General features: G+C 50.0%; 1 protein-coding gene across 1 annotated transcript in view; it reads right to left on the reverse strand.

Annotated features, from left to right (window-relative positions):
- LOC144484283 (solute carrier family 22 member 6-A-like) overlaps positions 1-15,612 on the reverse strand; it is a 28,603-nt gene that overhangs the window by 3,916 nt on the left and 9,075 nt on the right. Inside the window, exons 5-8 of the mRNA XM_078202810.1 lie at positions 14,364-14,487; positions 10,975-11,090; positions 5,392-5,606; positions 3,345-3,453 (exon numbers count right to left, since the gene is read on the reverse strand). Of these exons, the coding sequence (XP_078058936.1) occupies positions 3,345-3,453; positions 5,392-5,606; positions 10,975-11,090; positions 14,364-14,487 (564 nt within the window). The remainder of the gene's footprint in view (positions 1-3,344; positions 3,454-5,391; positions 5,607-10,974; positions 11,091-14,363; positions 14,488-15,612) is intronic.

The raw sequence follows: 15,612 nt of genomic DNA on the forward strand, positions 1-15,612 counted from the left end.
CTCTGATCTTCAGGTCGTCGTTGGCCTCTGGTATAGTACCAGAAGATTGGAGGTTAGCGAATGTTGTCCCATTGTTTAAGAAGGGGAACAGAGACTTCCCCGGGAATTATAGACCGGTGAGTCTCACTTCTGTTGTCGGCAAGATGTTGGAAAAAATTATAAGGGATAGGATTTATAGTTATTTGGAGAGTAATGAATTGATAGGTGATAGTCAGCATGGTTTTGTGGCAGGTAGGTCGTGCCTTACTAACCTTATTGAGTTTTTTGAGAAAGTGACCAAGGAGGTGGATGGGGGCAAGGCAGTGGACGTGGTATATATGGATTTTAGTAAGGCGTTTGATAAGGTTCACCATGGTAGGCTTCTGCAGAAAATGCAGATGTATGGGATTGGGGGTGATCTAGGAAATTGGATCAGGAATTGGCTAGCGGATAGGAAACAGAGGGTGGTGGTTGATAGTAAATATTCATCATGGAGTGCGGTTACAAGTGGTGTACCTCAGGGATCTGTTTTGGGGCCACTGCTGTTTGTAATATTTATTAATGATCTGGATGAGGGTATAGTTGGGTGGATTAGCAAATTTGCTGATGACACCAAAGTCGGTGGTGTGGTAGACAGTGAGGAAGGGTGTCGTAGTTTGCAGGAAGACTTAGACAGGTTGCAAAGTTGGGCCGAGAGGTGGCGGATGGAGTTTAATGCGGAGAAGTGTGAGGTAATTCACTTTGGTAGGAATAACAGATGTGTTGAGTATAGGGCTAACGGGAGGACTTTAAATAGTGTGGAGGAGCAGAGGGATCTAGGTGTATGTGTGCATAGATCCCTGAAAGTTGGGAATCAAGTAGATAAGGTTGTTAAGAAGGCATATGGTGTCTTGGCGTTTATTGGTAGGGGGATTGAATTTAGGAGTCGTAGCGTTATGTTGCAACTGTACACAACTCTGGTGCGGCCGCACTTGGAGTACTGTGTGCAGTTCTGGTCCCCACATTACAGGAAGGATGTGGAGGCTTTGGAGAGGGTGCAGAGGAGGTTTACCAGGATGTTGCCTGGTATGGAGGGGAGATCCTATGAGGAGAGGCTGAGGGATTTGGGATTGTTTTCGCTGGAAAGGCGGCGGCTAAGAGGGGATCTTATTGAAACATATAAGATGATTAGAGGTTTAGATAGGGTGGATCGTGATAGCCTTTTTCCTCTGATGGAGAAATCCAGCACGAGGGGGCATGGCTTTAAATTGAGGGGGGGTAGTTATAGAACCGATGTCAGGGGTAGGTTCTTTACCCAGAGGGTGGTGAGGGATTGGAATGCCCTGCCAGCATCAGTAGTAAATGCGCCTAGTTTGGGGGCGTTTAAGAGATCCGTAGATAGGTTCATGGACGAAAAGAAATTGGTTTAGGTTGGAGGGTCACAGTTTTTTTTTTAACTGGTCGGTGCAACATCGTGGGCCGAAGGGCCTGTTCTGCGCTGTAATGTTCTATGTTCTAATCCCCCGGATACTAAGGGGCAATTTAGCACGGCCAATCCACCTAACCCGCTCATCTTTCGGACTGTGGCAGGAAACCGGAGCACCCGGAGGAAACCCACGCAGACACGGGGAGAATGTGCTAACTCCACACAGACAGTGACCCGAGGCTGGAATCGAACCCGGGTCCCTGGCGCTGTGAGGGAGCGGTGCTAACCCACTGTGCCACCCGTAACAAACTGTCCACAACAGCTTTCTGAGGTCAGGAATTCCACAGGCTCACAACTCTCTGAGTGAAGAAGTTCTTCCCCATTTCAGTCCTGAATGGCTTACCCCTTATTCTTAGACCGTGACCCCCTAGTTCTGCACTTCCCCAACATCGGGAACATTCTTCCCGCATCCAGCCTGTCCAGTCCCATCAGGATTTTATACGTTTCTATGAGATCCCCTCTCCGTCTTCTAAATTCCAGTGTGTACAAGCCCAGTCGATCCAGTCTCTCTTATGTCAGTCCTGCCATTCCGGGAATCAGTCTGGTGAACCTTTGCTGGACTCCCTCAATAGCAAGAACGTCCTTCCTCAGACTAGGAGACCAAAACTGCACATAATAGTCAAGGTGTGGCCTCACCAAGGCCCTGTATAACTGCAGCAAGACATCCTTACTCCTATACAGAAGGATATAGATAGGCAGGACTCCTATACAGAAGGTTATAGATAGGCTGGCTACAGATGGATATAGATAGGCTGGAAATTTGGGCAAAGAAATGGCAGATGGAGTTCAATCCAGATAAATACTAAGTGATGCATTTTGGTAGAACTAACGTAGGGGGGAGCTATACGACAAATGGCAGAACCATAAAGGGTGTAGATACGCAGAGGGACCTGGGTGTGCAAGTCCACAGATCCTTGAAGGTGACGTCTCAGGTGGAGAAGGTGGTGAAGAAGGCATATGGCATGCTTGCCTTTATAGGATGGGGCATAGAGTATAAAGGTTGGGGTCTGATGTTGCAGTTGTATAGAACGTTGGTTCGGCCGCATTTGGAATACTGCGCCCAGTTCTGGTCGCCACACTACCAGAACGACGTGGAGGCTTTAGAGAGAGTGCAGAGGAGGTTTACCAGGATGTTGCCTGGTATGGAAGGGCTTAGTTATGAGGAGAGATTGGGTAAACTGGGGTTGTTCTCACTGGAAAGATGGAGGATGAGGGGTGACCTAATAGAGGTGTATAAAATTATGAAAGGCATAGATAGGGTGAACGGTGGGAAGCTTTTCCCCAGGTCGGTGGTGACGTTCACGAGGGGTCATAGGTTCAAGGTGAGGGGGGGGGGGGGAGGTTTAACACGAAGGACGTATTTTACACAGAAGGTGGTGGGGGCCTGGAATGCGCTGCCGGGCAAGGTGGTGGAGGCGGACACACTGGGAACGTTTAAGACTTATCTAGATAGCCACATGAATGGAGTGGGAATGGAGGGATACAAAAGAATGGTCTAGTTTGGACCAGGGAGCGGCGCGGGCTTGGAGGGCCGAAGGGCCTGTCCCTGTGCTGTATTGTTCTTTGTACTCAAAGGGTGAGCATACGGTATTTCACTCCAGGTATGATTCCAGTGACCCACTAGGAAGCTTTTATCAAACACAATTTATTTCAGAACACGGATAAAGGTTACTCGCCAAGACTCGCCAAGGTTCCTTCAACACCACCTTCCAAACCCACCAGTTGTGCATGAGCGGGGTTTCGGGTAAAGCTCACCTTATGCGAATTGAGCCTCCCTGATTGTGGGCGGAAGATGAGAGGAATTAAACGGGGAAGGCGGGGGAGGGCTCCGACCATCCCCCCCCCCCCAACTCCGTAAGACCCGTCTGGACCAGTTAGCGAAGGTCATAGAGCCACCCACCTGAGCACCGTCGGATAGAGTTCGCTGGTATGGAGAAAGCAGCAGGTATATGCGGCAGCAAGGCATCCTTTCCCCCAGGCAGCAAATGAAGTTCGTAAGACCTGCAACTCTGCACAAGAGATGGATTAATGCCTGGGCCAAGTATACCCGCGTCACATCCTGTTTTTGACATCCGTGAATCAATTTTCGTCTGGTCGAATATTAAACGTAACGGGCCGATTCTCACGAAGTGTCAAATTGGCGTGAAAACTGGAGTAAATCACGCTGTTTTTTTCTGAGGGAGTTTCAGAATGAATCCCCTACACTCTGTGCACTGCAGAGTGTCCTAACATGATTCACTCCAGAATCCTGTGGACGGGGCCTATTCCCACTGGAGGGGCCAGCAGCATAGCGCTGAGGGCGCCACAGCGCATGCGCCAATCTGCCGGCGCCAAGATCAGCACACGCGCAGTGGGTCCTGGTCTGCTGGCCTCCGGCTTGCTGGCCGGCTCAATCGCTGGCCAACCCCGCCGTCCCTGCATCACTGGCCGTCCCTGTCCCCCCATGGACCGATCGCTGGCCTCCCGGATGTGAAGTTCCCCTCCTCCTGGCTCGCCTCGATCTACCGCCCCCCCCCCCCCCACGAACAGCACTCCCAATCGCCCTTTCCCCCCCGCAGTGCCAAGACCTGACCACCCCCACCCCACTCCCAGCAGGCTGCTCCCTGTCTTTGGATAGTAAGGGACAGCAATTTTCATGGCCAATCCACCTAACCAGCACATCTTTGGACACTAAGGGGCAATTTAGCATGGCCAATCCACCTAACCAGCACATCTTTGGACACTAAGGGGCAATTTAGCATGGCCAATCCACCTAACCAGCACATCTTTGGACACTAAGGGGCAATTTAGCATGACCAATCCACCTAACCAGCACATCTTTGGACACTAAGGGGCAATTTAGCATGGCCAATCCACCTAACCTGCACATCTTTGGACACTAAGGGGCAATTTAGCATGGCCAATCCACCTAACCTGCACATCTTTGGACACTAAGGGGCAATTTAGCATGGCCAATCTGCCTATCCTGCACATCTTTGGGTATGAAGGGGCAATTTAGCACGGTAGCACAGTGGTTAGCACTGCTGCTTCACAGCTCCAGGGACCTGGGCTCGATTCCCAGCTTGGGTCACTGTCTGTGTGGACTTTGCCCATTCCCCCCGTGTCTGCGTGGGTTTCCTCCGGGTGCTCCGGTTTCCCCCCACAGTCCAAAGATGTGCGGGTTAGGTTGATTGGCCATGCTAAAATTGCCCCTTAGTGTCCTGAGATGTGTAGGTTAAAGGGATTAGTGGGTAAATATGTAGGGATGTGGGGGTAGGGCCTGGGTGGGTTTGTGGTCGGTGCAGACTCGATGGGCCGAATGGCCTCTTTCTGTACTGTAGGGTTTCTATGATTTCTATGATCTTTGGATGCTAAAGGACAATTTAGCATGGCCAATCCACCTAACCAGCACATCTTTGGACACTAAGGGGCAATTTAGCATGGCCAATCCACCTAACCAGCACATCTTTGGACACTAAGGGGCAATTTAGCATGACCAATCCACCTAACCTGCACAACTTTGGTCACTAAGGGGCAATTTAGCATGGCCAATCCACCTAACCTGCACATCTTTGGACACTAAGGGACAATTTAGCATGACCAATCCACCTAACCTGCACAACTTTGGACACTAAGGGGCAATTTAGCATGGCCAATCCACCTAACCTGCACATCTTTGGACACTAAGGGACAATTTAGCATGACCAATCCACCTAACCTGCACAACTTTGGACACTAAGGGGCAATTTAGCACGGCCAATCCATCTAACCTGCACATCTTTGGACTGTGGGAGGAAACCGGAGCACCCGGAGGAAACCCACGCAGACACGGGGAGAACATGCAGACTCCGCACAGACAGTGACCCAAGCCGGGAATCGAACCTGGGTCCCTGGTGCTGTGAGGCAGCAGTGCTGACCCACTGTGCCACCGTCCGTTGTTGAGAGCTGGGAAAATGATGTGACCTTACCTTTTGGAATGAAGGTGTTTGCTAACATGATGCTTCCGGCCAGGATGAGAAAGGTGGCTTGCGTGAACCGTCTTCCCACGTAACTCATGGTGAAGAAACCGACAAGCATAGCCGGAACGTCGACCGCTCCAAAGATGACTTGGATGAGGTAAATGTCGACGCCAAAGCCTTGCAGGTCAATCGCCATCCCATAATATGCAAAACCTGTCGCAAACCTGTGGCAGGAGGAAGAGGAATCATTGCTTGTATCATGTCCTAGAACAGAGACCTTATTCATGTCCATTTGTATGGGTGGCACAGTGGGTTAGCGCTGCTGCCTCACAGCGCCAGGGACCCGGGTTCGATTCCCGGGCTTGGGTCGCTGTCTGTGCGGAGTCTGCACATTCTCCTCGTGTCTGCGTGGGTTTCCTCCGGGTGCTCCGGTTTCCTCACACAGTCCAAAGGCGTGCTGGTTAGGGTGCTAAATTCTCCCTCAGTGTTACCCGAACAGGAGTGTGGCGACTAGGGGGATTTCCCAGTAACTTCATTGCAGTGTTAATGTAAGCCTCACTTGTGACGAATAAACTTTACTGTGTGGAGTTTGCACGTTCTCCCCGTGTCTGCGTGGGTTTCCTCCGGGTGCTCCGGTTTCCTCCCACAGTCCGAAAGACGTGCTGGTTAGGGTGGATTGGCCATGCTAAATTCTCCCTCAGTGTTACCCGAACAGGTGACAGAGTGTGGCGACTGGGGGATTTTCACAGTAACTTCATTGCAGTGTGAATGTAAGTGACTTGTGAATGATAAATAAAGTTTTCATTTGGGTGGCATGGCGGCACAGGGGTTAGCTTCGCTGCATCACAGCGCCAGGGACCCGGGTTCGATTCCCGGCTCGGGTCACTGTCTGTGCGGAGTCTGCACATTCTCCCCATGTCTGCGTGGGTTTCCTCCGGGTGCTCCGGTTTCCTCCCACAGTCCCAAAAACATAGAACAAAGAAAATTACAGCACAGGAACAGGCCCTTCGGCCCTCCAAGCCTGCACCGACCATGCTGCCCCCGACTGAACTAAAACCCCCTACCCTTCCTGGGGACCACATCACTCTATTCCCATCCTATTCATGTATTTGTCCAGACGCCCTTTAAAAGTCACTACCGTATCTGCTTCCACTACCTCCCCCAGCAGCGAGTTCCAGGCACCCACCACCCTCTGTGTAAAAAACTTGCCTCATACATCTCCTTTAAACCTTGCCCCTCGCACCTTTAACCTATGCCCCCCCTAGTAATTGACTCTTCCACCCTGGGAAAAAGACGTGCGGGTTAGGGTGCATTTGCCGTGCTAAAATCTCCCTCAGTGTTACCCGAACAGGCGTTGGAGTGTGGCGACTAGAGGATTTTCACAGTAACTTCATTGCGGTGTTAATGTAAGTCTTGTGACACTAATAAATAAACTTTAAACATCTTCATTTGATTTATTATTGATGAGATGCCGGCTTTTGACTGGGGTGGGCACAGTAAGAAGTCTCACAACACCAGGTTAAAGTCCAACAGGTTTATTTGGTAGAACGAGCTTTTGGAGCACTGCCCCTTCTTCGAAAGCTCGTGCTACCAAATAGACCTGTTGGACTTTAACCTGGTGTTGTGAGACTACTTGATTTATTATTGTCACATGTATCGGGATGCAGTGAAAAGTATTGTTTCCTGCACACTAGACAGACAAAGCATACCGTTCATAGAGTACATAGGGGAGAAGGAAAGGAGAGGGTGCAGAATGTAGTGTTACAGTCATAGCTAGGGTGTAGAGAAAGATCAGCTTAATATAAGGTAGGTCCATTCAAAAGTCTGACAGCAGCAGGGAAGAAGCTGTTCTTGAGCCGATTGGTACGTGACCTCAGACTTTTGTATCTTTTTCCCGACGGAAGAAGGTGGGAGGGAGAATGTCTGGGGTGCGTGGGGGTCCTTGATTATGCCGGCTGCTTTTCCCGAGGCAGCGGGAAGTGTAGACAGAGTCAATGGATAGGAGGCTGGTTTATGTGATGGATTGGGCTACATTCACGACCTTTTGTAGTTTCTTGCGGCCTTGGGCAGAGCAGGAGCCCATACCAAGCTGTGATACAACCAGAAAGGATGCTTTCTATGGTGCATCTGTAAAAGTTGGTGAGAGTCGTAGCTGACATGCCAAATTTCCTTAGCCTCCTGAGAAAGTAGAGGCGTTGGTGGGGCTTTCTTAACTATAGTGTCGGCATGGGGGGGACCAGGACAAGTTGTTGGTGATCTGGGCACTTAGAAACTTGAAGCTCATTGAGTCATAGAGATTTACAGTATGGAAACAGGCCCTTTGGCTCAACTTGTCCATGCCGCCCAGTTTCTACCACAAAGCTATTCCCAATTGCCCACATTTGGCCCATATCCCTCTGTACCCATCTTACCCATGTAACTATCTAAATGCTTTTTAAAGGACAAAATTGTACCTGCCTCTACTACTGCCTCTGGCAGCTCGTTCCAGACACTCATCAACCTCTGTGTGAAAAAATTGCCCCTCTGGGCATTTTTGTATCTCTCCCCTCTCACCTTAAACCCATGCCCTCGAGTTTAAGACTCCCCTACCTTTGGGAAAAGACATTGACTAACTGATCTATGCCCCTCATTATTTTATAGATCTCTATAAGATCACCCCTCAGCCTCCTACGCTCCAGGGAAAAAAAGTTCCAGTCTTTCCAGCCTCTCCTTATAACTCAAACCATCAAGTCCTGGTAGCATCCTAATACATCTTTTCTGCACTCTTTCTAGTTTAATAATATCCTTTCTATAATAGGGTGACCAGAGCTGTACAATGGTTCTCAACCATTTCCACTTCATTTCCGTTAATGTAGACAGGGGAATGTCCTGAAGTCGATAACTATCTCCTTCGTTTTGTTAACATTGAGGGAGAGATTATCGTTGCCGCACCAGTTCACCAGATTCTCTATCTCATTCCTGTACTCTGTCTCGTCATTGTTTGAGATCCGACCCACGACGGTGGTGTCATCAGGAAAATGGAGTTGGAAGGGAATTTGGCCGCACAGTCATAGGTGTATATGGAGGGGTGGCATGGTGGTTAGCACTGCTGCTTCACAGCGCCAGGGACCTGGGTTCGATCCTCAGCTTGGGTCACTGCCTGTGTGGAGTCTGCACATTCTCCTCGTGTCTGCGTGGGTTTCCTCCGGATGCTCCGGTTTCCTTCCATAGTCCAAAGATGTGCGGGATAGTTGGATTGGCCATGGTAAATTGTCCTTTAGTGTCCAAAGATGTGTAGGTAATGTGGATTGGCCATGCTAAATTGTCCCTTAGTGTCCAAAGATGTGCAGGTTAGGTGGATTGGCCATGCTAAATTGCCCTTTAGTGTCCAAAGATGTGCAGGTTAGGTGGATTGGCCATGCTAAATTGTCCCTTAGTGTCCAAAGATGTGCAGGTTAGGTGGATTGGCTATGCTAAATTGTCCCTTAGTGTCCTGAATGACTTACCCCTTATTCTTAGACCGTGACCCCCTAGTTCTGGACTTCCCCAACATCGGGAACATTCTTCCCGCATCCAGCCTGTCCAGTCCCATCAGGATTTTATACGTTTCTATGAGATCCCCTCTCCGTCTTCTAAATTCCAGTGTGTACAAGCCCAGTCGATCCAGTCTCTCTTATGTCAGTCCTGCCATTCCGGGAATCAGTCTGGTGAACCTTTGCTGGACTCCCTCAATAGCAAGAACGTCCTTCCTCAGACTAGGAGACCAAAAACTGCACATAATAGTCAAGGTGTGGCCTCACCAAGGCCCTGTATAACTGCAGCAAGACATCCTTACTCCTATACAGAAGGATATAGATAGGCAGGACTCCTATACAGGTCTCCTTACTCCTATACAGAAGGTTATAGATAGGCTGGCTACAGATGGATATAGATAGGCTGGAAATTTGGGCAAAGAAATGGCAGATGGAGTTCAATCCAGATAAATACTAAGTGATGCATTTTGGTAGAACTAACGTAGGGGGGAGCTATACGACAAATGGCAGAACCATAAAGGGTGTAGATACGCAGAGGGACCTGGGTGTGCAAGTCCACAGATCCTTGAAGGTGACGTCTCAGGTGGAGAAGGTGGTGAAGAAGGCATATGGCATGCTTGCCTTTATAGGACGGGGCATAGAGTATAAAAGTTGGGGTCTGATGTTGCAGTTGTATAGAACGTTGGTTCGGCCGCATTTGGAATACTGCGCCCAGTTCTGGTCGCCACACTACCAGAAGGACGTGGAGGCTTTAGAGAGAGTGCAGAGGAGGTTTACCAGGATGTTGCCTGGTATGGAAGGGCTTAGTTATGAGGAGAGATTGGGTAAACTGGGGTTGTTCTCACTGGAAAGATGGAGGATGAGGGGTGACCTAATAGAGGTGTATAAAATTATGAAAGGCATAGATAGGGTGAACGGTGGGAAGCTTTTCCCCAGGTCGGTGGTGACGTTCACGAGGGGTCATAGGTTCAAGGTGAGGGGGGGGGAGGTTTAACACGGATATCAGAAGGACGTATTTTACACAGAAGGTGGTGGGGGCCTGGAATGCGCTGCCGGGCAAGGTGGTGGAGGCGGACACACTGGGAACGTTTAAGACTTATCTAGACAGCCATATGAACGGAGTGGGAATGGAGGGATACAAAAGAATGGTCTAGTTTGGACCAGGGAGTGGCGCGGGCTTGGAGGGCCGAAGATGTCCAAAGATGTGTAGGTAATGTGGATTGGCCATGCTAAATTGTCCCTTAGTGTCCAAAGATGAACAGGTTAGGTGGATTGGCCATGCTAAATTGTCCCTTAGTGTCCAACGATGTGTAGGTTAGGTGGATTGGCCATGCTAAATTGTCCCTTAGTGTCCAAAGATGAACAGGTTAGGTGGATTGGCCATGCTAAATTGTCCCTTAGTGTCCAAAGATGAACAGGTTAGGTGGATTGGCCATGCTAAATTGTCCCTCAGTGTCCAAAGATGAACAGGTTAAGTGGATTGGCCATGCTAAATTGTCCCTTAGTGTCCAAAGATGAACAGGTTAAGTGGATTGGCCATGCTAAGTTTCCCCTGAGTGTCAGGGGGATTTGCAGGGTAAATACATGGGGTGATGGTGCTGGGTGGGATTGTGGTCAGTGCAGATCTGATAGGCTGAATGGCCTCCTTCTGCACTGTAGGGATTCTATAATGAGTACAGTAAGTATAGTTTTTTTAAATTAATTCCTGGGACATGGGCGTCGCCGGCTGGGTCCAGCATTTATTGCCCATCCCTAGTTGCCCCTTGGAGGGCAGTTGAGAGTCAACCACATTGCTGTGGCTCTGCAGTCACATGTAGGCCAGACCGGGGTAAGGACGGCAGATTTCCTTCCCTAAAGGGAACCAGGTGGGTTTTTCCCACAATGGGTCATCAGTAGATTCTTAATTCCAGAGATTTTTTATTGAATTCAAATTCCACCATCTGCCGTGGGCGGGATTCGAACCCGGGTCCCCCAGAACATTCGCTGAGTTTCTGGATTGGTAGTCTAGCGATAATACCACTAGACCATCACCTCCCCAGTGTATTAATCAACGAGGAGATCAAGTCAACCTGTAACTAACCAAACGAGCATGGTGCAGCATGTTATCTTGAATATGATGGGCGTCCGGAACAGATCCAAGATGGTGTAGGAATCCTTGCTCCTTGACAGTTCTTTCCCCATGCTCGACTTGAGGATCTATGAAATGCACACAAGACACTTCCTCTGACACTTGAGCATATATCCCTTTCTCACCAGAGAATTTCACCTCCTGTGGTTGACTCGTGACTTTAACGGCAATGATTGTAGTCACAGCACTCCCCCACACTTGGATGAGAATGGGGTTGCGGCAATACGGGCAGCACGGTGGCACAGTGGGTTAGCACTGCTGCCTCACAGAGCCAGGGGACCCGGTTCGATTCCCGGCTTGGGTCACTGTCTGTGCGGAGTCTGCACGTTCTCCCCCCGTGTCTGCGTGGGTTTCCTCTGGGTGCTCCGGTTTCCTCCCACAGTCCAAAGATGTGCAGGTTAGGTGGATTGGCCGTGCTAAATTGCCCCTTAGTGTCCAAAGTGATTAGCACTGCTGTCTCACAGCGCCAGGGACCCGGGTTCGATTCCCGGCTTGGGTCACTCTCTGTGTGGAGTCTGCACGTTCTCCCCATGTCTGCGTGGGTTTCCTCCGGGTGCTCCGGTTTCCTCCCACATTCTGAAAGACGTGCTGGTTAGGGTGCATCGACCCGAACAGGCGTCGGCCGGAGTGTGTGGCGACTAGGGGAATTTCACAGTAACTTCATTGCAGTGTTAATGTAAGCCTTACTTGTGACTAATAAATAAACTTTAAACTTTCGATGTGCGAGTTAGTCGGATTGGCCGTGCTAAATTACCTCTTAGTGTCAGGGGGACTGGCTCGGGTAAATGCATGGGGTTGTGGGGTTGGGGCCTGGGTGGGATTGTGGTTGGTGCAGACTCGATGGGCCGAATGGCCTCCTTCTGCAGTGTAGGTTTAAACAAAATTTTTTTAAAACCCAGATGCCTGAACAGATTCCCACTGGCCTTCGTTTCAAACCAGAGCCAGTCAAGGGAAGAGAATGAGAGGCTTAACTGGCAGGTTCAGCACTGTCCACTGCTGCGTCCATCTTAGAGCACTGAGCATTAGAGTCCTGGCATGGCAGTTGTTTCACGCAGAGGGTGGTGAGTGTCTGGAACGAGCTGCCAGAGGCAGTAGTAGAGGCGGGTACAATTTTGTCTTTTAAAAAGCATTTAGACAGTTACATGGGTAAGATGGGTATAGAGGGATATGGGCCAAACACGGGCAATTGGGACTAGCTTAGGGGTTTAAAAAAGGGGTGGCATGGACAAGCTGGGCCGAATGGCCTCCTTCTGCATTGTAAGAATTCTATTCTACAACATTCCAGCTAGAGAGCGATCCCAGACGTTGGGCGGTTGATCCCAGTGCCTCTGGCTCCGGAAAGAATGTCGGCGGGGCAGTGGGGGGGGGGGGGGGGGGGAGGTGGGGGGGGGGGGGGGGCGGGGGGTGAGGGGGGGGTGTAATCCCACCCAGTGTCTTTTACAACGCACAGCAGGGAAGGCCAGCTGAGCCGAGTCTGCATGTTCTCCCCGTGTCTGCGTGGGTTTCCTCCGGGTGCTCCGGTTTCCTCCCACAGTCCGAAAGACGTGCTGGTTAGGGTGCTAAATTCTCCCTCAGTGTTACCCGAACAGGAATGTGGCGACTAGGGGATTTTCACAGTAACTTCATTGCAGTGTTAATGTAAGCCTACTTAAAATCGTATGAGGAAAGGCTGAGGGGCTTGAGGTTGTTTTCGTTAGAGAGAAGAAGGTTAAGAGGTGACTTAATAGAGGCATACAAGATGATCAGAGGATTAGATAGGGTGGATAGTGAGAGCCTTTTTCCTCGGATGGTGATGGCTAGCGCGAGGGGACATAGCTTTAAATTGAGGGGTGAGAGATATAGGACAGATGTTAGAGGTAGGTTCTTTACTCAGAGAGTAGTAAGGGCATGGAATGCCCTGCCTGCAGCAGTAGTGGACTCGTCAACATTAAGAGCATTCAAATGGTTATTGGATAAACATATGGATGATATTGGAATAGTGTAGGTTAGATGGGCTTTAGATTGGTTTCACTGGTCGGCGCAACATCGAGGGCCGAAGGGCCTGTACTGCGCTGTAATGTTCTATGTTCTACTTGTGACACTAATAAATAAGTATTAAAAGCTTAGCCATGTCCTACAAACTGGGGAGGATATCACTGCACACTAACATTAACACACAGTCAAGAGGGAACACAAAAACACAGCATTGCTTATCCCACAGCGCAGGAAATGTTCCCAACTCCCCTGTTACCGTGTGTTTTTATTTTAATTCATTCGTGGGACATGGGCGTCGCTGGCTGGGCCCAGCATTCATTCATTCATTCATTCCAAGTTCAGAAATCATCCCACGGACATACACCCTTCGAAAGACTCAGCACAGAAAGCGAGTATGTTTACGTGATGCTGGATTTGCCACTTTTTAACACCGGCTCTGAATTGCTCCTCAAGCTTAAAGTTTCTTTATTATTGGTCACAAGTAGGCTTACATTAACACTGCAATGAAGTTACTGTGGAAATCCCCTAGTCGCCACACTCCGACGCCTGTTCGGGTTACACTGAGGGAGAATTTAGCACGGCCAATGCGCGCCTTTCGGACTGTGGGAGGAAACCGGAGCACCCGGAGGAAACCCACGCAGACACGGGGAGAACGTGCAGACTCCACACAGACAGTGACCCAAGCTGGAAATCGAACCCTGGTCCTTGGCGCTGTGAGGCAGCAGTGCTAACCCACTGTGCCACCGTGCCGCTCCAGTTGTAGGCCAGACCGGGGTAAGGACAGCAGATTTCTTTCCCGAAAGGGAACCAGATGGGTTTTTCCGACAATGGGTCATCAGTAGATTCTTAATTCCAGATATTTTTTTATTGAATTCAAATTCCACCATCTGCCGCGGCGGGATTCGAACCCGGGTCCCCCCAGAACATTAGCTGAGTTTCCGGATGAATAGTCTAGTGATACTACCACTAGGCCGAAGCCTCCCCATTAATTTATCCATCGGCCGTGGCGGGATTCGAACCCGGGTCCCCCCAGAGCATTAGCTGAGTTTCGGATGGATAGTCTAGTGATAATACCACGAGGCAGCGCCTCCCCTGACCTTGAACTGTGCCAGTGCGCGACGAACTGGCTTCGTAATAGTAACAAAATATTTCTGAGTGAAATTTAAGCCTGAAAGATACCCGGGGTGGGGGAGGTGGCAGTGGGGGGTTGGGGGTGGGGGGGGGGGGGGGGGGGTGGGGGGGTGGTGCACCTTTGTCATCTCAAATGACCTCACGCCCCAAGGAGATGGGCAGGAGTGTTTCGACCTTGATGCAGACCCTCCCTGTCCGTCCAGGATGTTGTTTGATAGCTTCATATCGGCACTTACCTCGGTGGTGAGTTTTTGCCCCTCTGCCTCCTTGCCGTTTAGCTTTGCCACTCTCCGCAGCTGCTTCAAGGCCATGTCCTCTTTGTCATTCAGAATGAGCCAGCGGGCTGACTCTGGGATCCACCTTTGTGTGAACGATGACAAACAGTTAGCACTGCTGCCTCACAGGCGCCAGGGACCCGGGTTCGATTCCCGGCCTCGGGTCACTGTCTGTGCACCTTCTGCCCCCACCGCGTCTGCGTGGGTTTCCTCCGGGTGCTCCGGTTTCCTCCCACAGTCCAAAGGTGCGCAGGTTAGGTGGATTGACTTTGCTAAATTTGGGCACCTTAGTGTCCAAAGATGTGTAGATTTGGCGGATTGGCCATGCTAAATTGCCCCTTAGTGTCCAAAGATGTGTAGATTTGGCAGATTGGCCATGCTAAATTGCCCCTTAGTGTCCAAAGATGTATAGGTTAGTGCGATTGGCCATGCTAAATTGCCTCTTCGTGTCCAAAGATGTGTAGGTTAGGTGGATTGGCCATGCTAAATTGCCCCTTAGTGTCCAAAGATGTATAGGTTAGTGCAATTGGCCATGCTAAATTGCCCCTTCGTGTCCAAAGATGTGCGGGTTAGGTGGATTGGCCATGCTAAATTGTCCCTTAGTGTCCAAAGATGTGCAGGTTAGGTGGATTGGCCGTGCTAAATTGCCCCTTAGTGTCCAAAGATGTGCAGGTTAGGTGGATTGGCCATGCTAAATTGCCCCTTAGTGTCCAAAGATGTGCAGGTTAGGTGGATTGGCCATGCTAAATTGCCCCTTAGTGTCCAAAGATGTGCAGGTTAGGTGGATTGGCCATGCTAAATTGCCCCTTAATGTCCAAAGATGTGCAGGTTATGTGGAGTGGCCATGCTAAATTGCCCCTTAGTGTCCAAAGATGTGCAGGTTAGGTGGATTGACCATGCTAAATTGCCCCTTAATGTCCAAAGATGTGCAGGTTATGTGGAGTGGCCATGCTAAATTGCCCCTTAGTGTCCAAAGACGTGCGGGTTAGGTGGATTGACCATGCTAAATTGCCTCTTAGTGTCCAATGATGTGCAGGTTAGGTGGATTGACCATGCTAAATTGCCTCTTAGTGTCCAAAGACGTGCGGGTTAGGTGGATTGACCATGCTAAATTGCCTCTTAGTGTCCAATGATGTGCAGGTTAGGTGGATTGACCATGCTAAATTGCCTCTTAGTGTCCAAAGATGTGCGGGTTAGGGGGATTGGCCAT

The sequence above is a fragment of the Mustelus asterias genome, unplaced genomic scaffold, assembly GCF_964213995.1.
Source record: "Mustelus asterias unplaced genomic scaffold, sMusAst1.hap1.1 HAP1_SCAFFOLD_97, whole genome shotgun sequence".
Lineage (NCBI taxonomy): Eukaryota > Metazoa > Chordata > Chondrichthyes > Carcharhiniformes > Triakidae > Mustelus > Mustelus asterias.